Genomic DNA, 25,127 nt, shown 5'->3' on the forward strand with positions numbered 1-25,127 from the left:
AGAAAAAAGCTGCCTGAAAGTCTGAAGTAGTCTTAAACGTTTGAGTGTAAAACTGTATTGTAAAACTACAAGAGTATCTGAACAATGCTAAAACAACACAATTAATATTAACATTTTCACAACTAAAATATAAATATAACGGTCAAAAATATATAAAGTTTTCCATTCTCACCTGGAACTATAATGTCATTACAAACTGTTATGATACCAAAATGTGATATTAAAACAGGTTTCAAAACAGATGAATAGATGAATAGACAAAACGATAGATGGATGGATGGATGGATGGATGGATGGATGGATGAATGGATAGATGGATAGATAGATAGATGGATAGATGGATAGAAAAATAGATAGATAGATAGACAGATAGATAGATAGATGGATGGATAGATAGATAGATAGATAGATAGATAGATAGATAGATAGATAGATAGATAGATAGATAGATAGATAGATAGATAGATAGATAGATAGATAGATAGATAGAACAACAAAAAGAATGATAGACCAAATGACAGATAGAATGATAAATGGATAGAACAATAGATAGAACGATAGCTTGAATGATAAATAGAATGATAGATCGACAGAATGATAGATAGAACCATATATAGACAGAACGACAGATAGAGAAAGAAAGAAAGATAGATAGATAGATAGATAGATAGATAGATAGATAGATAGATAGATAGATAGATAGATAGATAGATAGATAGATAGATAGGTAGATAGATAGATAGATAGATAGAACAACAAAAAGAATGATAGACCAAATGACAGATAGAATGATAAATGGATAGAACAATAGATAGAACAATAGATAGAACGATAGCTTGAATGATAAATAGAATGATAGATCGACAGAATGATAGATAGAACCATATATAGACAGAACGACAGATAGAGAAAGAAAGAAAGATAGATAGATAGAGATAGATAGATAGATAGATAGATAGATAGATAGATAGATAGATAGATAGATAGATAGATAGATAGATAGATAGATAGATAGATAGATAGAACAACAAAAAGAATGATAGACCAAATGACAGATAGAATGATAAATGGATAGAACAATAGATAGAACAATAGATAGAACGATAGCTTGAATGATAAATAGAATGATAGATCGACAGAATGATAGATAGAACCATATATAGACAGAACGACAGATAGAGAAAGAAAGAAAGATAGATAGAGATAGATAGATAGATAGATAGATAGATAGATAGATAGATAGATAGGTAGATAGATAGATAGATAGATAGATAGATAGATAGATAGATAGATAGATAGATAGATAGATAGATAGATAGATAGATAGATAGATAGATAGATAGATAGATAGATAGATAGATAGATAGAACAACAAAAAGAATGATAGACCAAATGACAGATAGAATGATAAATGGATAGAACAATAGATAGAACAATAGATAGAACGATAGCTTGAATGATAAATAGAATGATAGATCGACAGAATGATAGATAGAACCATATATAGACAGAACGACAGATACAGAAAGAAAGAAAGAAAGATAGAGATAGATAGATAGATAGATAGATAGATAGATAGATAGATAGATAGATAGATAGATAGATAGATAGATAGATAGATAGATAGATAGATAGATGGATAGATAGATAGATAGAGATAGATAGATAGATAGATAGATAGATAGATAGATAGATAGATAGATAGATAGATAGATAGATAGATAGATAGATAGATAGATAGATAGATGCTTCACGTAGAATGTGACCTAGACCTATGTTCTTAAAGAGCGCTATAACTGATTCATAACTAATATAACTGCCACATGTGACGCTCTTGTAATTTAAATGTTAAATGCACAGAAGCATTCGACCACAAGCTCACAATAGCATCCCTCCACAATGACCTCACAATGGCCACATCTCTGCCACTGACTTACAATGGAGGACATTCTATAGCAACTTCACAATGGTCCACATTCTACCATGCTTCACAACACACATGTACTGTATCTCTGGAAGCTTGCGGCCACCTGAGAGAAGACAATCAGAGATTTCCTGTTAATGTCAGACCATGTTCATGGAGAGAGCCACACACACACACACACACGTCTATGTGATTCTGGAGATACACAATGTTATGTGCTGACTAATGGCCTTGCTTATTCCAGAGTTCAAAAACTTGTGGAAAGATGCAACAAAGACACTTGCATCAGAAAAACACTGTATTTGAATGATCATGGAGCATCAGATTCTACAATACAAGTCAGGAGACAGTCTAAATAAAACAAATGTAAATAAAGCCACAAACTCAACACAGAGCCACTGAAATATCAATGGAATGATATTTAAATAAATGAACACATTCGTCAATGTCTTAAAAATATAAAAAGTGCTTTGAAATCAAAATGTGTTTATATTTGATATAAACAGTTCATCTATAAATGACATCTGAAATCCTCATTATAAGTCACAATGAGAAACAATATAAAACATGACGCGTGTAGTATTTATTATCAGAATTAAAAAATAACCCTGAAATGCTTTATAAATAAAGAGTTAATAACTACAATTTAGTCAAGTAATGCTTATTACACTAAAAATAACACGACTATTTAATAAAATCTCAAGAACAACCCTGCATTGGTGGTCTAACATTCATATGCCCCATTAAAAAAGACAGTATTAGCTTACAATTCAAGTCAAAATAATGTGTCAAATCACTTCATAGCTTTTTGGGTTAGAAATAAAGCAAAACAAAGGAGATAATGTAGAATGTGCTGATAAATTATATTATATCGAAACGTGATCAAATTTAAGTCAATAACAATGATAAGCTCTGGCCTTTTTACTCTATATCGATCTAAGAGCAGATCACACAACAGAAATGTATAATAATGTGCATGAATCTAGAAATGTGCTGATATTAGAGATGCACTGAATTTTCAGCCACTGAAAATTTATCGGTTGAACATATGTTATGCCATGTAATGGGCCCTCTAATTTTTGTGGCTTCAGGCATTGTTGGGATACTGTTTTTAAATCTGGAAGCATCAACAACTTACATCAAAATATTTATGTCGTTATCATTCAATATGGAAAATGATTATTGAGATTTCATTTTCGCCATATTACCCAGCTCTATCACATGGTGCACAAAAAATAAAATACAAATGTGTTAATAAGCAAAATATCAATCCAATATGTATTTGTTAGCGCAAGCATAATTTAAACAGATGTAATTTACTGTTAGTTATTACACTAAAAAATACCTATTTGATAAGTTATTGGCAAGTTAATGTAAAACTATGGTTTGTTCTGTAGACTATCAAAAAAATACAGCCTAAAGGGGCTAATAATTTTGACCTTAAAATGTTTATTAACAAATTTAAAACTGCTTTTATTTTAGCCGAAATAAAACAAATAAGACTTTCTCCAGGAGTAAAAATATTATCAGACATACTGTGAACATTTCCTTGCTCTGTTAAACATAATTTGGGAAATCTTTAAAAAAGAAAGAAGAAAAAAAAATTCTGACTTCAACTGTATATAAAGCCAAAACAAAAACTAAGTGAGAAATGGTAAATAAAGACAGAATTAGCTTACAATAATAGTCGAAATTGTGCATCCAATTACTTCAAGCTTTTTGGGTTTGAAATGAAGCAAAACATATCACATAGTGCACAAAAAAAGGTAAAAATATAAATATGACTGTGTTAATTAGCAAAATATCAATCCAAAACATAATTGTTAGCGGACGCATAATTAAAAAAAAAAACTTTAACAGACTAAACAAAATACAAAGAAATGTACATAAAGCCACAAACTTAGCATTGAGCCACTGGAATGTCTATGGGATGAACAATTTTAGTGCTACAATAGCAATTTACAGTGCTCTGGAAGATATAAAAACATCAATTCTTATATTTGAGTCAATTTGCAGAGTGAAGTATGTGATCAGAGATCAAAATTCATCTGTGTTTTTAAATGAAAAAATGAATGCTAAAGAAATTTCCACCCAATAATGAATGTTTTCAGAACAAAAACTAAGTGAGAAATGATAAAGACACTATTAGCTCACAATTACAGTCAAAATAATGTGTCCAATTGCCTTTTGGGTAGTAAATAAAACAAAACATATCACATGGTGGACAAAAAAGGTACAAATATAAAGATGACTGTGTTAATTAGCAAAATATCAATCCAATACATAATTATTAGCGGAAGCATAATTAAAATAAACTTTAAAAATCCAGAAATTTGTAATTATAGCATCACAGACATAATCTATTATTAGTTATTCTGGCTTTTGGTTAGATGTTTTGTTAATTTAACACAATAAGCTGCTCAGATATTTTGTAGGTGCCTTGTATCGAGGTAATTTGGCTCATTTATGTACAATAAATCTGACAACATCTTTTAAACCAGACTGTCTCTCCTTTGTCACATAACTGACATTAACATTTACTGAACTTAAAGTGAGTTGAAGGTATAGAGAGAGTGAAAAGTGCTGTGTGGGAGGACTGGTGAAGAGAAGAAGCCCAGACCTGAGTCAGCCAAAGCCACAGCATGTCTCTCTAACAGGGCAAAGCTCTGTTACAGTCATAGCACTACTGAAAGAGTGACAACTAATAGCTAAGATCACCCTCTCGTATCTCTGCTCATGTTCTTGTAAAATGATAAAGACTAAAGATAATGCGAATTCAACTTGAACAATAACTCATTTACATGCAGGAGTTTCTCAGCAATAACATGGAGAAAGAATGTCCTGGTCTCTCATGCATATTCCATTTTAAATATCTATGGTCCATGAATATAACTTAGCCAACATTCAATTAAAAGTATGTTTATTAAACAAAATATTTCTCCTGTCAAAAAAAAAAAAAGAAACTGACACATGGTGACCTTGATGATCTTTTTTTTTTTGGCCTAAAGGTATAGTTCACACAAAAATGAAAATTTGCTGTTAATTTACTTAACATCAGGCCAAGATGAAGGTTATTTTTAACTCCAGTAGAACATTAAAGAAGATTTTTAACTGATATCTAGATTTTGGGTGATGCAAAAATATGTTAGTCAATGGCTAACAATACTCTGGGAGTCTTTTAAAAAACCTAAACAAAATAACACACACATATTTAGGAAAAAAAAAATAATTAAAACCTTTGGCTCCTGGGTTTCCATCTCCCTGTGTTGAAGTGTTGCATAAAAATGAGTAAGACGTTAAAATCATAATCGAATTGCCAAATTGCAGACAAAATGTCCTTAATTTAACAAAAAGCTTTTATTATTCTAAAAAAGTTAGATGAAAATACACGTGTCGAATAAAATCTGATGTAGCAATTTTTACACTCACAACTAATTAGCATATTACAATCAAAAAGTTGTTGTTTTTCTGTTAGTTGTTACTTGTTATCTCATAAGAACACAACTTTTTAACAAGGTTTCATGTCAAAACAAAGTAGTTTACACTTATTTTTTTATCTAGCAAGCTGACTCACAACCAAGTTTAAGTCAAAATTATTAACCCCCCTGAATTATTAGCCCCTCTGTTTGACTTGAATTGTATGGATCACCAAAAACTATAGTTTCAGCAAAAAATCTTCATTAATATTCTACTGAAAAAAAGACACCTACTCCTTTGAGCTACCCTTTGAATATATATATATATATATATATATATATATATATATATATATATATATATATATATATATATATATATATATATTATGCAAGTTTTGGAAAACCTTAGATGCTCAAAACCAACTTGGATAACTTTCTTCAAATCCACTGAGGTAGTTTTACCTTAATTAGAAGATACGCAAGATGTTTAATACATGTAGATTATTCTTGATTTGAACCACTCGCATTGTTTACATTAGGGCAGATCAGATTATTATTATTAAACTTTCCTAATTAGACATGATACATTATTTAATATTTATTCATTTTTGCTTTGATTTACTTATATCTCTCAGCTGTATTGTTTTTGGTGTGAACATACAATCTTACAGCATTAAGTTAGGACGTTTATCTTATGGTGCTGTTAGCAAAAACGAGATTTTGCAAGCAAAATAATGTCCAGTGTAGCGACATTTGAAGAAAACTAATAGTTTCAATTGGTCAAAAAGGTAAACTGACATGAGCCCTCATACTAAACTTAGTCACACCAATTACTATTAGAATGACTGGATCTTGTTTACGAAGTTTCTCCGAGCAGGGGTAAACGCAACCGCACCTTTACAGTTTGACTGAGTGGGCTTTTACACCAGGGGTGTTGCTACAATCTGAGATTCAGGGTCTGGTTTCACACTCGTTTAACTCCATCAAACTCCATCTTTGTACAGGTGTTTCACTATAAATGTGCTAGTAGCATGACCGAAAACATTATGCTGGTGAATTATATTGGTGCTACTATGCACAGCAAAGTGTGCATTTATTTTATTGCACATAGTGCAAATGTCTGTTTGGGCAAACGTGTGGTCCAGAACTAAAATCACTGAGTGAACGATGGAGAGATTAAACTAATTAAACTATTTCATTGTTGTTAAAAAATGAAACAGCCAGTGGGTTCTTTCTTCATCCAAGCCATGGCAAGCATTCATTTTGGTCCCTTTGCATGATTTTTTCAGGGGTGTTACAAAAGAGTCGTATCAGCAAACTAAACATTGTTTAATCAGAGCAGAAAGCAGGAGCAGAAAATCAAATATCAGAGGACTATCGTATATCTGTTTGTACTGACTATAAAATGAGTGTTGACTATTCAGAGTGTGAGTTCCTCTATATCATCATCAAATGATGTAATGGCCCTGACCGCGGGTCGGCTCTCTGAGACTTGTAGAGTGCTCCTGTTGTTGGGGAGAGAACTGATGTTTAGTTCATTTGGTGTGTCTGTGTCCCTCCTGCGTCCTGAAAACTGTGTTGTTAGAGGAGGGCTCAGGATCTCCATCTTGCTGGATGGGTCTGAAGGAGGTGGAGTTGCAGTGGCCCCAAAAAGCTGCTGCATGAGGTTTGACTTCCTCTCTTTGACCAGGCCACCCAGATCCAGCCCTTCATCAAGTTCTCGAGGGGAGTGATTTTGTGCATTTCGTGTCCCCAAACCTGCGCGTGGGGTGGACTTACCAAAAGAAGGTGCGTAGCTGCCGAAAGCAAGATCAAGATCCTCGTTGGGTGCCTGAGCTCGGAGACTGCCTCCTCTTCTTCCGCTTGAAAATGTGTTTATGTTTTCATCTGGCTCTGTTAACTTGAAAAAACCATTGTGGTTCCGTTGCTCAGACAATCGCGGAGGAGAGCGAACACTTCCTGTGTCATCTGAAAAGAAGTCGGAGTCCTGACCTTGAGTTTGAATGTCAATCTCACGCATCTTAGCTAATAGCTGCTCTTTACGCTGACGTTCTTCTTCCACGCGCTCCTGATTGTAGTCCTGGATCTCCCGATTTCTCACTTTTTGTTGCTCCTCTTCCAGTTCACGCTGCTTTTGGATCTCTTCTTCCTTTTGAGACACAGACATGCCAATCCTCCTGTCTTCCTCCTCTCTGTTTAGGCCTACTGAAGAAGAAACAAAGACTAATCAATGCAGATTTAAAAAAAAAAAGATAATAATTTTCACAAAAGAATTAAGTGCTTTCAACATTCATAATTACAGGAAATGCATTTTAGATTTCGACAGAACTAAATTGTATATTAAAACTTATTACATTAGAGACCTTTTTTAATTTGTAATAATAATATTTGCATAATGATAAGACTTCTCTGTCTGGGGTACGTTCTTTGTATGTTTATCTAAAATGATTTGGCAGCCTCTAGACCTTTAATCTTGATAACTAATCCCTGGCTAATTTGGTTCTTCAAACAAGTTTGCAAATCAGATTAAAATGTCTGGATGAACTGATCTGAAATGGCAGCATGTGCTTGTGATTGTTGTGAAGGACAGATCTATTGATCCTCGAAATCAAGATCAGCTATGCAATGATTGGCTGACGGCACAGCAGCATAATGCCATCATTTGATTAATATTCAATGATTCAATATTCCCATTTGAGCAGAATTACATAAAATTTGTAGTAAACAGTTTGTTAAATATATATTTAGTTATTTAGTTTTACATTTAGAGCGGATTTTCTTTAGGATAGTAGGCTATTCAATTTACTTAATCCTGTGTCTTAAGGCCTAACAGGCTGTTTAAATTCATTTTGTATCAAAAAAAGCATTTTGATGTTGGAAAGATGTCTGTAACTTCTGTGCTGCATCAAATCAGCAAAATGTGTGCAACGAGTATTTTGGCCATGTCTATTACAATAAACTCTCAGACACAGTACTAAAGCTGGGTCAGTACATTTAAAATATGCATTTGTATCTAAAAAGTCCATATTAAACATGTGTTGTATTAAAATGAGCTTTTAGGCCTTTATAGTTACTACTAAATGTTCTCTTTGAACCACTTGGAGAGTACCACCCCCATATTTATTCCAGAGTGTAGATTACATAACAGTTAGCTTTTTCTTTTATTTATATATACACACACACACACACACATATATATATATATATATATATATATATATATATATATATATATATATATATATATATATATATATAGGGCGACGCGGTGGCGCAGTAGGTTGTGCTGTCGCCTCACAGCAAGAGGGTCACTGGTTGGAGCCTCAGCTGGGTAAGTTGGCGTTTCTGAGTGGAGTTTGCATGTTCTCCCCATGTTCGTGTGGGTTTCCTCCGGGTGCTCCGGTTTCCCCCACAGTCTAAAGACATGTGGTACAGGTGAATTGGGTAGGCTAAATTGTCCGTAATGTATGAGTGTGAATGAGTGTGTATGGATGTTTCCCAGAGATGGGCTGCAGCTGAAAGGGCATACGCTGCGTAGAACATGTGCTGGATAAGTTAGCGGTTCCTTCCGCTGTGGTTTCTTGTGATAACGCGATTTCGTTGAGACATATTTACCTCATCCTTGCATATATATATATTTTACTTGTTTGATTAGTGTTGATTTCAAATGAAATAAATATGTTTGTATAAATCTTGTAGTAAAGGTGCTTATAATTAGTGGGTGCGACTAAATTTTGGCTGATGCGCCTACATTTTTTAAGTTAGGAGCACCGGTGCCACCAAGCAAAAAGGTTCATTTCAAGCCCTGATATATATATATATATAACACACACACACACAGATTTTTCAATTTCTCAAGGTTTTTTCAACACATTTCTTAACATAATAGTTTTAATAACTCATCTCTGATAACTGATTTGTTTAATTTTTGCTATTCATTAATTCATTTTCTTGTCGGTTTAGTCCCCTTTATTAATATGGGGTGGCCACAGGGAATGAACCGCCAACTTATCCGGCACATTTTACACAGCGGATGCCCTTCCAGCAGCAACCCATCTCTGGTAAACATTCACACACGCTCACACACACACACACACACTCATACACTACGGACAATTTAGCCCACCCAATTCAACTGTACCATGTCTTTGGACTGTGGGGGAAACCGGAGCACCCAGAGGGTACCCACGCGAATGCAGGAAGAACATGCAAACTCCACACAGAAACGCCAACTGAGCTGAGGTTCGACCCAGCGACTTTCTTGCTGTGAGGCAACAGCACTACCTACTGCGCCACTGTGTCGCCTTATTTTTGCAATAATTACAGTAAATAATATTTTACTTCTTTACAGCTTAGTGACAATTAAGGGGTTAACTGGATTAATTAGGTTAGCAAGGCATGTTAGGGTAATTAGGCAAGTTATTGTATAATGATGGTTTGTTCTGTAGACTATTGAAAAATATATAGCTTAAAGGGGCTAATAATTTGGACTTTAAAATGGTTTTTGAAAAAATTAAAACTGGTTTTATTCTAGCCGAATGACAAATAAGACTTTCTCCAGAAGACAAAATATTATCAGACTGACTGTTACAATTTCCTTGCTCTGTTAAACATAATTTGGTAAATATAAAAAAATAAAAAATGTCAAAGGGGGCTAATAATTCTGACTTCAACTGTACATTATATATAACCAATAGGTTACTGTTGTAAGAAAATATCGGCAGTTTGTACATACCTTCAGTATCACTTTTACTTGAAATAACATATAACAAGAATGAACCCCTGGTTTTACAGACAAGGGTTAAGCCTAGTTCCATTCTAAAATACCAGTCTGAGCTGTTTTAATTTAAATAAATTTAAAGAAACTTGCACCAACTGATTTTAAAACATATCAGTGTCTTTGTTTTGTCTCAAAGCACATTTATAAAATTACTTAAATGTCCTAATTGAACTATAGCCTACACCTCACTTAGCCTGAGCCCTCTCTGTAAAATTAGTCCTTCAAGATCATTAAAAAAATCTTCCAACTCCCTAACTTTGAATTGTAATGTACATAAAATATTATAATATCTATAATATATAGACCAACATCAATTCTATTCATGACTGTAAACTTGAGCTTCTGCTTTTAGCTGTATTATCAGTGAATTATGGTGGCTTCTACATTCCTACCTCTGTTTCCTTTAAAGTTCTTCTCATTTGAGCTGAGATCTTGATCTAGTCTTTGCCTCTCCACATCTTTCAGCAGCTCTGTTTGTCTTTCTCTCTCATGCAGTGTCTCTTTTTCTTTCTCCTGTTCTCTTGCAGATTCCATGTGTCTTTCTTTCTCCCTTTCTCTCCAAAACTCTTGAATCTTCCATTCCTTCGATTCTCTCGTCCTGTGCTCTCTGCTTTGCTGATCCTGCTAACATGTTTTATAAAAAAGAAAATAAATGACAAACAAAGGGTCAGCCTGGAGTAAAAACACAGTACAAAATGATATAACAAAACGGTCATCTAACTGAAAGGTTATGCATGCGTTTAAAGTGATAGGCTGTACAAAAATGAAAATGGTCAGCATTCTGTCACCTTCATGAATTTGGCATTGGTTAAAAATACAAAAATCAATGACATTCGGAATCACTGATGTCAAGCCTAACACAAAATAGCTGAATACAGATCATCAGCAGTTGCAGAGAAAATTATCTACTTTGTAGTTATGTGTCATCTTTTTATGAGATCTCCATTGAATTGAAGTGTAAAATACATTCAGTGCTATATATTGCTGTTTTGAGAGTTTCACAAACAGAAAAATAAGAACGTTATGAACCATAAATTACATGAAGGTTGAGTAAATGATGACTTATTTTCCTTTTTGGATAAACTAGACTTTGATTCTTTATTTAAACATCACTATCAGAGATTCAATAATAAATGTGTGTCTAAAAGCTGCTCTTAAAGCCTGATTGATTGAGAATTATCTTTAAGAATCATGGACACTCATGCTGTAAACCTAATCAGCCAGGTTACTAGTGGTTCTCTGTTGATTTAGACTATCTGGCAGAGGTTAAAATGTTAGCACTTCATGCATCAATTATAGATGTAAGGATTTGGTTCGGGAGCCAGCATATAAACTACAGTGTAGAGCTACTGCGTGCTGCATGCTGGGATACAGAAAGAAAAACATTCAAGGCCAACCTTTTTTACCCTGTGATTCACAGTAGGCTTTTGAACCTGAAAGTCAATAATTAAAAAATTACTGAGAGATTAATTAACAAAGAAATTCATGGGTATGTGAGCCGCCGAAAAGATTGATAGGCAACAAAACATGATGAGAAGGAGAGAGACGGAAAGAGAGCGGGAGGGTGTAAATTAAGCACTAACAAATCAGTCTTTCATGAAAAATAAAAGAAACAAATCAAAAGAAGGAACTTGATTAAAAGCATTTTTTCTTCATGAGGAATCAAATTTGAGACATTTTATAGTGTGCAGAGGTTTCTAACTCAATACACAACATTTGTGTACTGTTCCAAAACCAAGTGAGCCTTATAAAGAGGCAGAATTTTAAGGTATCGCATAAGGCATCATTACAGGAATTTTGCAGTAAGCTCTGAAAAAATTAGAGAAAAGCAACATAAATCTAGAAAAAATACAAAATAGCAAAGAAACAAATTTGTCAATATTATTTAGGTTTAATGTTTACTGTATTCATTGAATTCATTGTTCAGTAATCATACTTTAATAAAAATTATATTTTATTTAACTCAATTATATTTTAATTAGATTAAATATATAGATTAAATATTTTAAGTATTGATTTAATGCTGTCAAAATTAGTGCGTTAATGCATGCAATTAATTTGAAATAATTAAGGGGTAAAAAAAAAAAAATTAACGCAATTAATGCAGTTGCCGACATGTGGTAAACATGCAAAGAAATATGGATAAGACCAAGGAAGCCCTTTTTGAATGCAAGTTTCAGTATAAAACAATTAATGTCGCATCACCAGGCTCTCCAGAGTTTCATGCAATTTCAGGCGTTTCATTTTTAACTTTTGACTTCTGTTTTAATGGAATTTAATACCGCATGACGAACGGAAAGAAAAACCTCTGCATTTCATGACTCGGTGGTTCTTTAAGGTAATCAAATCGCTGCATACACGGTAGACTTTTAATAAGAGTACTATCTTAATCATATTAAAATCGAAGAATTGGTGTCTTATGTAAATGTATTTAGAAAGTGACATGAAGTCGCGAGCTGTCAAAGACATTCCAATGCCTTTCTGCATGAGCCCTCCAACGTTTCAGTAAGTTTGACGTGTTGTTGTGCGTGTGTGTCTGTCTGTCAGACCCGTGCACAGACCCTTAAAGAAGCTAGTGCTGCAACGCGATCGCAAAGTGAGGAGCAAGTGCATCCTGAGAGGAGCACCTAAGCCAATGAGGGCAAAGGGACAGTGGCTCTAGCCACCGGGCCACCCCCCCTGTGCACGGCCCTGGTCTGTGTGCGCGCGCGAGCAAAATTGTTTCTACTTTATAATTAATGTTCTCAACTCACAACAATACAACTTTACAATGAGTACAATTGTTTGTATTCAATACTTTATTATTATTATTATTATTATTATTATTATAATTTTCCATTTTCCGTATTTGCAATGCCTGTAGTTTGGCATTTTTTGCAGTCCATTTAGTATCCAACTTAGAAATCAATGTTTTCTTTATTGCCATTGATTGTTTTAAAATTAAAATGGCATTAACATGCCTGTGTTTTAATTTCTTTAATAAATATGGCTGTCATGCCAGGAACTTGATGGTTTATTGTGGGTATGCTGTTTACATGAAGAAATCTGTGTTACAAGTTAAACAAAAATTCTAATAAACAATTATATTTTGAATTTAAATAGTTTTTGTCTTGCGTTTACATTAGTTTTACATTTGAATAGCCAAAATTACAAGTTTCAGTCTATTAAATGTGGTTAATCGTGATTAATTAATAAAAAATGCGATTAATTAGTAATTTTTTTAATCGATTGACAGCACTAATATATATATATATATATATATATATATATATATATATATATATATATATATATATATATATAAAATCATTTACTATAATCCTTACAATATAATCATTACAATATTAAAATCAGTCACTTTTGACAATTAAAGCTACATATGAAGGCGACAGACAACAAGGCAGCTCACAAGATTTTAACAGCACTGGCATATTTAATGACTTAATCTTTTGAAGCTACAATAGATACAATTAAAGGCATGTTCACTCCAAAATGAAAACTTGGTTAATTTACTCACCCTAACAAATTCATTTAGTTTGCCCTCTATATGTTTATTAACTTTCAAGAAAAAAAAAAATACATTTATGTTTTGGGGAAAAAAACGTCACCTACATCTTGGACGGCCTAAGTTTCAGTAAATTAACAACTAATTGCCATTTCTGGCTAAACTTTCCATTCAATTACATACACCATTTATGACAGTAAATAATTAAATGGTAAAAAAAAAAAAAAAAGTAAGAAAAAGAATGTGATTTATAAGTCATTTTGCAAGTACATGCCTTCAGAGAAAGGTAATCATCAGTCTGGTCATCAGGTGGAAGATTATTGGTAAGAGCTGGAGGTGGCGATGGGAAATCCAATGAGGATGTTCTGTCCTCTGTCTGTACTGCTTTAGTGCTGGTTATATTAAAGCCTTTAACACAAAATACATACATTACACACAAACACATTCACAAAACAATACTGTTTTCTTCAGAGCCCTAACAAACACTCTTAATCAAATCTCAAAGCCATTTAACTAATCCAAAAGAGCACTTTAATTAAAGCTAGAGAATATAATTACAATAGGAAGATGTTTGTTATGGAGTCACTCCCTGTTTGCATGCAGTAATTATGGACTTACTGTTTACATGTAAGAAAGCCCTTAGATGAAGGTACAGCTGTGCAATGGGACTTTAACAAATCTACCTTTCCGTTTACTGCCATTCTCTGCTTCTTTCCTGGAAGAAGCTTTGTGCATCCTGTTAGCGTAAATGTTTCGGGCATCCAGCTCCCTTTCTTTCTCCTGATGCAAGACATTAAAAAATGGTCAGGTTTGATGAGTTTGTGAATAAATGAATGGAAGTCTAATACTGCATAATCACATGTTACTGTATGTGTGGCTGTTCTGGGTACAGTATTCGGCACCTTTAGTTTAGTGCAAAGTCTCTCGACCTCCTCCTGCAGTGCTTTAACTTCCTGTTGTGCATCGTGAGTTTTCCTCCTCTCATTAGCAAGCTGCCTCTGAAAGCTCCCGCTACTCAGCTCCATGTTCTTCTCCAATTCCTGATGTTAAACAACATAATCAGTAACTGCAGTCAATCACAGCTCTTAAATATATTTCGTGTATGTGTTTTAAATGGGTCAACCGAATTTCAGTTTCTGAACTTCTTAAAATGGTAAAATGTTAAACTTTGTTGGACATCATTTATATATCAAGAATATGACTCTAATCAGAGTCCTTTACTGGTGGCTGGTGTGTTTCAGTGTGAAACCACATTTTGAAAGTCAGGGCAACATTTAATCTTGGCTATTACAATCATTTGTAAGAGAAATTTTTATTCGTTTCCTACTGTGCTTTCCCACAAATGTGCTTTCCTACAAATAATTTACATTCATAAAGCTAAATAAAAAAAGATCTCTAATTTAGATTTTTAAAAGCATAAATTTTAACTGTTTTATTTATGAGAATTATTTAATCAAATATAATAAGAAATCTTATTGTTATAATTATTATTATTTAAAATGTATTATTATTTTTATTACTAGTATTATTATTATGATAATTACTTCAAAGGAATAAATTCACTCCAATGACATTTTAGAAATAGCACAGATTATAGATTATGATTCAGTATATTAGATATAATCTAATATAATGATTTATAGTTATAAGATTCGTGTTTGGCATCACCATATTTTTCGAGTTTGGCTTGTGGAAAAATAAACTAGACTTTCTAATGTGAATGCCTAATGTACACAAAGTGTGTAACGTTTCGAGCCACACGGCTCTTTATCAGACAGTGTCTGTCTAATGAAGAGCCATGTGGCTTAAAATGTTACATGCTTTGTGTTTTAAATTAAAAACTATGTTTTTAATTTAATAAATTTTTGTTTTTGGAGCTTTGGTATAGCCTCCTTTGATTAATATTTAATTTGCACTTTTTGCGTTATTTTGGATGAGCACGCAGGATGTGCGTGCTTTTGTACAGTTTTTCATTACTTTGTTTACATAACTAATTGTATTTTACAAGAACACACACTAAGACATGAATTTTGACAAAAATTGTATGTGCTTTCGTCTAAAACTCTGTGCTAATTACATTCTTTCTTGCATTTCACATCTTAATCAGTGTGAATGGTTCAAAATCACTAGAAAATTTTGTAATGATCTAGATGATGTTTTTTTTTTTATTATTAATCCCCAGATAACTTGCATGGTAAACTGATCCACTAAATGCTTAAGAAACATATAAAGAAAAGCATACTTACATAGACCCTTCTAATTGAACAGATTAAGTTCAAACATTACTGATCAGTTTGTAATTTTCAACCCTTGCTTACTTATCCCCGGGACCAATGCTTAATTTGAGCTGGAACTTGCTGGATCCTTTAGCGGAAAAATGTCCATGTTCATGTTTTGTGCTCAGTATTCATTTCAGTATTTATTTGAATGGAACTGGCATTAACTTGTGCGTAGTGAATACCTACACACGTGTGTGTGTGTGTGTGTGTGTGTGTGTGTGTGTGTGTGTGTTTGTGAGAGTGTGAATAAGTGCAAGCAAAAGCAGTGGATTGTGTGTGCGTGCGCACACACATGACGGTGGTCATTATGTACAAGTTAAAGCAAAAGTCAAGTTTATTGGCCCTGAATAATATTTTCAGGCTTTCTTATGTGTACAATTACTCTCAATGTTTAGTGATTGTTTTGTGCACAATGAGCAGCGAAACATAATTAATGGCCTTACTAAATAATATTTGTATTTTCAAAATGGCAAGGAGATGTATATTTTAATTTTTTAAAACCACAGGTAAAACGGATAACGGGCCTGATCAAAAGAGATCTCGAGAAGAAGGAACAGCGTAATTGGATCAGGATAGTGGGAGACAGAAGCACAGCGATCTCAAGTCAGACAGAAACCATGACAAAAGAGGTAACCGTGGGCTCTTCTTGAATATTAGACTGAATCATTAATTATTATTTTTTTCACTTGGCACATAACAGTGAAGTGAACTGATTAGTGATTGTTCATAGGATTTATGTTTGTAGCTTGTTTTTATTAACCATGACTGACCTATAACATTAAATGGCACAAAATAATTAAAGACCATTTAGTATCACCGTTTAATGATGTCATGTTCCAGGAAAACTGAAATCGTTTGGTGGACGTCGGTCACAGTAACTTTTATTCCCTGGATTTGTTCTGGGAATTATTCATTTACAAATTAAGCAAGACATTGCTATACTTAGTTAGTTAGTTTTTTAAATGTTTTTACCTTCACTCTGTGTTCACTATCTTGCAATCTGCTTTGAGTGCCAATTAGTTTTCGCGAGAGTTCCTCTCTCTCTCCAAGATTCTGGTCATCTGCGAGTTGTTGCAGCTTCTGCATTTGACTGCGGCAGCGCTGGAGCTGAGCGTCTCTTTCCCTGAGGCTGCGCTCAGCTGTGCGTTGGTTCTCTTGACTGCGTCTCAATCTCTCGCGCAGCACGTGAGTTTCATTGTTGTGACGAGCCAGCAGCTGTGAGATCTCGCTGTCCGTGTCATTGTAACGGTGCAAAGCTTTCTCTTGCCGGAGCTGCAGCTGTCGCAGTAAACGGTTCTCTCGCTGCAGCTCGTCCGCATGCAGCCTCAGCTCAGACAACGCGTTCTTCAACTCGTTGATCTTTAGTAGACGTGCTGACAGCATGCGTTTAGTGACCTGGTCCACTTCTTTGGATGGAGCGTCTTTGCTCAAACTTTGGGATCGGATTGCTCCTGCTCGTTGCTGAGGATGATGGGAGTGGGACAGGATACGGCGAGATGCACCTTTGTGCACACCTGTAAGAAACAACAAATATAGGTAAACACTGTTGAATAAAGAATTTCAAGATAGATAAACTTGTAAGTTTAGATATATATACACACAGACACACACACACACACACACATACATTCATGCATGCATGCATACATACATACATGCATACATAAACATACACATACATATATACAGTTTAAGTCAGAATTATCAGCCCTCCTGAATTATTAGCCCCCTGTATATTTTTCCCCAATTTCAACACATTTCTAAACATAATAGTTTAAATTTCTAATAACCGATTTCTTTTATCTTTGCCATGATTACAGTACATATTATTTTACTAGATATTTTTCAAGATACTAGTATTCAGCTTAACGTGCCATTTAAAGGCCTAACTAGGTTAATTAGGGAAGTTAGGGGAATTAGGAAATTCATTGTATAACAGTGGTTTGTTCTGTAGATAATCAAGAAAAATATTGCTTAAAGGGGCTAAAAATTTCAACCTTAAAATGGTTTTAAAAAATGCTTTTATTCTAGCCAAAACAAAATAAATAAGATTTTCTCCAGAAGAAAAAATATTGTAGGAAATACTGTGAAAAAGTCCTTACTCTATTAAACATAATTTGGAAAATTATGTTTAAAGAAAGCCTTTGACATGGTTAATCACAGTATCTTACTAAATAAATAAATAAATAAATAAATAAATAAAGTTAAAAATGTCAGCAGATGCCTTACAGTGGTTTGGGTCTTATTTGGGTGGGACACAGCAATGTGTGAGGGTTAATGGGGTAAAGTCATTTCTGCGTTCTAACAATATAGGAGTACCTCAAGGGTATTTTCTTGGCCCATTGTTGTTTACAACGTACATAAATGATCTTTCTGATTGCTGCCCAGGGGTTAACTGCCAGTTATTTGCAGATGACACAGTCATCTATATGTCAGCTAAAACACCCTGCCGGGCAAGTGAGCAACTGACCCAGGCTTTACAACATATTTCAAGATGGCTTAAGCTGTTTCATTTAACGTTGAATATCAAGAAAACAGTTTCTATGTGCTTCTCTACAAGAAATTGGCCTGTACAGGATACATTTGAGGTGCTAATTAAAAATAAAGTTATTAAAGAAGTGAATGAATTTAAGTATCTTGGCATAACTCTAGACATTAATTTAAAATTTGATAGTCATGTTAAAAATATAAGAAAGTTAAGCCAAGTCTAAACTGTCTTCATTTTATTAGAAGGTTTTTAACATATCAAACTGCAAAATGATACATGCACACAATGATATTCTCTCCGTTGATGTATTGCATTACATCATGGTCACAAGCCTCTTTAACTAAACTAAGTCTATTGACTCAATATATGAACAAACAGTTAAAATAATGGACTTAAAGCATAAGCGATGGCATTATTGTAAGGTTTTATGTAAACAAGACCTTTTAAGTTTTTAAAGTTTTATGAAATTTAATTATCTTAAATTGGTTTTTAAATGTTTAAATAATCATGTTCCAATACTGTTTTCAGATCTAATCAGTCGGAATCAAACCTCTTACAGAGTCACACAGGCAACTGCTAATGGTGACTGTCTAGTGCCAAAGTGTAAGACCTCTTTTGGTCAATCTGTTTTCTCTGTAAAGGGAGCCAAACTGTGGAATGATTTACCTTTTAGCCTAAAATCAGAATGTAATATAAATCTTTTAGTAGTGTTCTTAAAAAGTGGTTAAAAACAAAACAGCAGTGTTTGCACAAATAGTCTACTATTAGTTTGTTGGATCATGTCGTCTTTGCTCTTGCCTTCAGTAATTTTACGTTGTGTATATGTATTTATTATAGTTCCATTTTGCCATTTTTTTCAAACCTCCTGTACAGGAGCTAAAAAACTTGAACAAATGCATTTAATTGTCCAGTGTAATTGTGAAGTTCATGTCAAATAAATAAATAAATAAATATATAGAGAACAAAACTTCCTGATGATTTGCTTACAAAAAAACATTTTTAATTTTTTTACTATAAATGTTTAAAACGGTAACATTTCTTAAAAATTATTTGGAATCTGATCAACATTTTTTCTTTAAAAAAAATCCTATTCATACTTAAAATGTGTCTGAGCCATTGACCTTGAATGTTGTAAAAAAATGTAATAGTTTTCCATTTGCATGATACTTGATGCAGAGTGTCTCTAATGCAATCTGCTGGTCATTATTGGTACTACAGGATACAACAGTCATTCTCTAAAACAAGTTTTGGTTATATTACACAGATGATATTTAGGCTATATTCCACTTTAAAACCGATATGAAAACATATGAAGTTACATTTTACATAAATGTAACCCTATTTGAGGACAATTAGGATATTTAGCATTACAACATCTGATTTATTCAATTATGGAATAAATTAATATACCTTATTATTATTTCCCTATATTGTTTAAGTATTTAGATGATTATTGTTTTTTTGTTAATTTGTTTTACTATATTTTAAAGAGAACTAGTCTGAAAATGTGCTGGAAAAATATCAGTGTGAAGTTTTGATCCTCAAAATCTGTTTAAATAAAATAAAATTTCTTCTCTCTGTTTGTTGCTGTAGTGAAATATGACAATGTTGTCTCCTTGACAGGTTTTTATGAGCTTCATCTTAAAAGGGTCCATTTATAAGAACTAGGTGGATGATTATCTTTTGAGTGAGTCAATTACATCGTCACCCATCACTCATGTCCTGAATATCCACTAAAACTTCCACTCTAACAAACAAACAAAATCTGGATGTGAACAATCACCAGAAGATTCAGATGCTGATGCCTGTGATCATTGTGCTAATTACACAATACCTGCAATTGGAGGTTAAGAGGAAACGTCAGACTTATTCCATAAGGTGTGTGCAAATGATTTGATCTTCTGAATTGCTGATTAATGTGTTCCATTATGTTTACTGACTAATAAAGGTAGTACATAAAGCACTTAAATAAAGACGTCATTTAATGTGATTTCAGAACAATTTAATAAGACGTTTTTGCTTTAGTGGAACCTGACTTTTGAACAGCAGTTTACAAAATTTACATTAGAGCTTAAAACTTTGGAATAATTTAGATTATTTTTTAAAAAGTCTACAATGATTAAAGTACTAACCTTTTTAGATTTTAATATGTAATTTATTCCTTTGATTGAAAATGTTGAATTTGTATTAGTCATTTCTCCAGCTTCATTGTCACATGATCCTTTAGAAATGCTTGCATAGTTCTGATTTTCCTGCTTATTAATTGTTGGTTGTTGTGTTGTGTTGTTGGTGGATGGCATTCAATAATAAAAGCTTTTATTATTATCTTCTGTGTTAAAAACATTTTACTCTGTAATACATATGAGAAACAAAATACTTTGCTAAAATAACATTTAAAAGAACTGAATTTACTCTACATATAAATCTTTAGTAACATAATTACTGTTACTTTTTGGATTTTATAAGCCTTTAAGCCAATATGTATAAGACAATTAAGAATATGTTTTTTTCTGCTAATTTTATTTCCAAAGCAAATATGTAACAAGACAAAAAAAAATATTATTATGGCTATAATATTGGCAACTCCCCCCTCCTTCCTTTTTTGTATGTGTTTTGATTTGGTATATTTAATATCATCTTACATTTATTACTTAATATCCATATAAATTTATATGATGTAATTTACTTGCTATTGTCCTGTTTTCAAGTTAAAGCTCTGAATTTGGTATTCATTTACTTTATTTGCAAATAATAAAAATCACCAAAAAGTTCAAATCATAGAAATACTTTTTTGAGTTTTGAATGGTTCTATCAAAATAGTATAAATACACAAATTTTTTAACACTTATAATAACAAGAATTGTATCTTGAGCAATAAATGATCATATTAAAAAAATCTACAGGATTATGTGACATTTAAATAATAATAATATTATAATAATATATAATACTAATGCAACCTTGGTTTTGACAGATAATGATAAAAACCAGATTGTCCAATAATGTTCCCACTTAATTAGTAACAGATACATCAAATCATTTAATGAACATTTTATTAATTGTTTTTTTTTTTCTAGGTGTAAATCCCATTTTTTTTCTCCATGCAATTTTCTAAATGTGATTTCGGCTCCCTGTTTATTTTTTTCCCCAATTGCTGTTTAACGAAGGGAAGTTTTTTTTTAACACATTTCTAAATATTATATTTTTAATAACTCATTTCTAATAAATGATTTATTTTATCTTTGCCATGATGACAGTAAATAATATTTGACTATATATTTTTCAAGACACTTCTATACAGCTTAAAGTGACATTTAAAGGCTTAACTAGGTTAGCTAATTTATTGTATAACAGTTGTATTTTATTGTATTTAGCTAAGTTATTGTATAACAGTAGTTTGTTCTGTAGACTATAAAAACTATATATAGCTTAAAGGGGTGAAAAAATTTGACCTTAAAATGTTTTTTAAAAAATTAAAAACTGCTTTTTAAGCAGTTTCTCCAGAAAGACTTTCTCCAGAAGAAAAAAAATAATCAGACATACAGTGAAAATTTCCTTGCTCTGTTAAACATCCTTTGGCAGATATTAAAAAAAGAAAAGAATTCAAAGGGTGGCTAATAATTTTGACTTCAACTGTATGTGCAAGTATAAGTATACCTGTCTTATGTAAAGGGCTGCTGGAAACTCTCCTAGATCTCCCTCTTCTGGGTGGCGATGGAGAAGCTGACGGTGAGAGTGACCGATCTGAATGGGAGGCGTTTTCATAATCATCAGAGTAGAACGAGCCACTGCTGCGCTCTCCATCTGAAAACCCATTGCGGCCTGGATCTCCAGCTGTCTCTCGAGTTCTGCTCTGTGCATGATCCCCAGCGGAGTTCCCCATGTCTTTTCCATTGTTCTCTTGCTTTCCAGATCGAAGGGATTCTAAGATCTTCCTTTCATTATGGTGAGACAATCGGCTGTGCTCCGATTCCTGATTATCTTCATGCAAGTCCATGTCTTGCCCTGCTAAACAGTTCACATTGAGCAGAATGAGTGTGTACACACTCACAATTTATAAGCAGCACACATATACAATCCAGAAACCCAAATCAGAAAATGCAAGATCTCAGTATGTTTGCAGATTAGGTTCTGTGTTTGTGTGAGAATAGCATTAAAGCAGACACTCAACACTCAAGCTGTCTGAAAGGTTTATCATGATTTATTCAAGCCACTGTTATATTTGTTGCTCATTTATTACAGTAGGTTATTAATTCTCAACTAGTAGTCTCAACTAACAACGCAAAAAACTGACAGTTTATTACATAGTTTGGTTTCGAAGTCATGGTTTGGTATGTTTTCAATACACTGAAAAAAAAATATTCACTGGATTTACTAAATTTTTTTTTAAAGATAAGAGGTTGCATTCAATTGATATGGGCTGAATTTAAACAAATAAATTAGGTTTAGTAATGTTCAATTGATTTTGTTTGTTTAAATTCAGCCCATATACATTGTTTTTAACCATTTACCTTAAAAAATGTAGTAAATCCAATGAATCAATTATACAGAAATTCGGGGTTATGAAATAAAATGCATGTTATGCAAGTTAAATTGTTTTTTTTCTTTTCTTTATTAAAATTAAGTTATATTTGCCATTTTCTCAGAATAAAAAATCTTAGATAATTCTGTAAACTATATATATACCCCTATTACTTACAATATTATTACTTAATATTATACTGTAGTTATGTTATACGTATTACTACAATATTTAAGGCTACAAAGAACAAATTATTAAACTCAATAGTTATTTATTGTTAGATAATCTTTAAATTTAAATTATAATCTTAAATAGTGTAAAAATATAATTTACAAAGTTGGACGGATTTTAGATTTATTCAAACACATGAAATAATCAAGTCACCACAAACAGGAAAATGGGAATATAATATTATAAGCTTCAAAATGTATTCTTTATAATGAACATAAATAAAACTACAACTCTAAAGTTATAAATGTGCAGCATTATATGTTAAGTATGCATGTGCTCTGGTTAAAACAATCCTGTATTTGTTTGGTATACATGTATGATATATAACGTATTTAGTAGTTAAATTGGACATAATGTTTAAACTTATTTAATAGTAACTGTGAAAATAATGATTAATACATGGCATTGATTTAAATCAAACAGCCTCGTTTTTTAAACTTTGTTCTTCCAAGAGCCCTTCTTTCCAAATCTGGAAATATGTGTGTGAAGTGTAATAGCTGTCGAAGATCATTAATGGAGTACAAATAAGAAATCATTAAGTGTCACCAAGAACAAAGAGCCAACAGAGCTAAATATAAGACCTACACCAGTTCCATTGTATCATCATAAAATAAGCTTGATTTATGACCCTTTTGTGAGGACAATGACAAGTGCTCCTCTTTCAGTCCCTGAACCTGCAGAATCCAGATATGCTCTCAAGTCTCGGTCACCATGGAGATTGAGTCTGCAGCCAATAATATTTTTCACTCTTAAATTACATGCAAAATGCATTCAATTATATCCTCACCTTTCACCTCCCATCCTTTTCACTGAAATATTTATATGGCACACTTGAAGAGGTGTCAGTAAATCTTATCATTTAAAAAAATTAAGATATTTAAAATGACATTTGAAAGAATGCTTTTACCAAATAAATATCAGAACCTTTTGGCTACTTGCAATTACAGATTAAAATGTTTGAAATACAGAATGATAACAGAATGAAAAATGTAATATTGATTCTTTTTTTCTATACATTAGAATGTATGCTGTCTTATTCCTGAGCAACAGGAATTATACATTTTTACCATAACTTAAGTCTTCTTCACACAGCCGATTTAAGGCGGTCTTAAAGTGGGTCTGTGCCTGCTCAGAATTCAGTATAAAGTCCACTGATCTTTAATGAAAAATAGATCATATAATAGATAATAGTCATTAATATAATGAACATATAAATAAATAACATACACATACTTTTAAAAAAATGTTATCCACTTCAGGTTAGGTTTCGGTGTTTGCTGTGTAAATATGCCTTAAGAACAGGGGTGTCAAAGTCCATTCCAAGAGGGCCGGAGCCCTGCAGAGTTTAGTTTCAGCCCTGCTTCAACACACCTATCTGCTGGTATCAAACAAGCCTAAAGCACTCAATTAGTATGATCAGGTGTGTTTAATTAGGGTTGGAACTAAACTGTGCAGAGCTGCGGCCCTCCAGAACTGGCTTTGACATCTGTGCACCCAGTGTAATATCTAAAATATTGACCTTCTCAAGTATATCTTTAGAAGAAAGAAAATCACAGAGCAGCCCCAAAATAATAATATAATATTTAAAATCTTAATATTTTGGTACTTTCTTTTTAGCCACTTCGTTATACAAAAATAAAATAAGTTTTAATAATATAAAATATAATTAATTCAGTATCCCTTTTAAATTAGAAGTGCAGGTTATAATAAGCAAGGTTTCATTTTTACATTAGGATATGCTGTACCTGATGACAATGGAACAATATTTCACCCATATTTTGACATTTTATTGGTACAAAAAAGTTATTTGAAACATTAAAGTACACATTCATGTTTTAGAGGCTGTTTTTTATGCATATAAAATGATTTATGTGATTGTAATTTGAAACAAACATGAGAATTGTATTTCTTATCTTTGACCCAAGTTTAATTAATAACCAGCGTGTTCTGAAAACATTTTTAATAAAGATAAAACTATT

General features: G+C 32.7%; 1 protein-coding gene across 23 annotated transcripts in view; it reads right to left on the reverse strand.

Annotated features, from left to right (window-relative positions):
• Nucleotides 1-5,948: 5,948 nt before the first annotated feature.
• The window catches only part of lca5 (lebercilin LCA5), a 52,834-nt gene continuing 33,655 nt past the window's right edge, over nt 5,949-25,127 (reverse strand). For 4 of the 23 annotated variants that reach the window (XM_073939207.1, XM_073939203.1, XM_073939204.1 and 1 more), the window contains 7 exons: nt 22,053-22,403; nt 16,880-17,421; nt 14,531-14,668; nt 14,312-14,408; nt 13,903-14,036; nt 10,516-10,744; nt 5,949-7,548 (listed from right to left, as the gene is read on the reverse strand). In XM_073939207.1, coding sequence (XP_073795308.1) covers nt 6,764-7,548; nt 10,516-10,744; nt 13,903-14,036; nt 14,312-14,408; nt 14,531-14,668; nt 16,880-17,421; nt 22,053-22,392 — 2,265 coding nt within the window. In that variant the 5' untranslated portion in view covers nt 22,393-22,403 and the 3' untranslated portion in view covers nt 5,949-6,763. Of the gene's footprint in view, nt 7,549-10,515; nt 10,748-13,902; nt 14,037-14,311; nt 14,409-14,530; nt 14,669-16,879; nt 17,422-22,052; nt 22,404-24,215; nt 24,305-25,127 lie in introns of all 23 variants that reach the window. The other 19 variants (XM_073939208.1, XM_073939206.1, XM_068219069.2 and 16 more) reach the window with 11 other exon arrangements.

The sequence above is a fragment of the Danio rerio genome, chromosome 23 (genome assembly GCF_049306965.1).
Source record: "Danio rerio strain Tuebingen ecotype United States chromosome 23, GRCz12tu, whole genome shotgun sequence".
In the NCBI taxonomy this organism is placed as follows: Eukaryota; Metazoa; Chordata; class Actinopteri; order Cypriniformes; family Danionidae; genus Danio; species Danio rerio.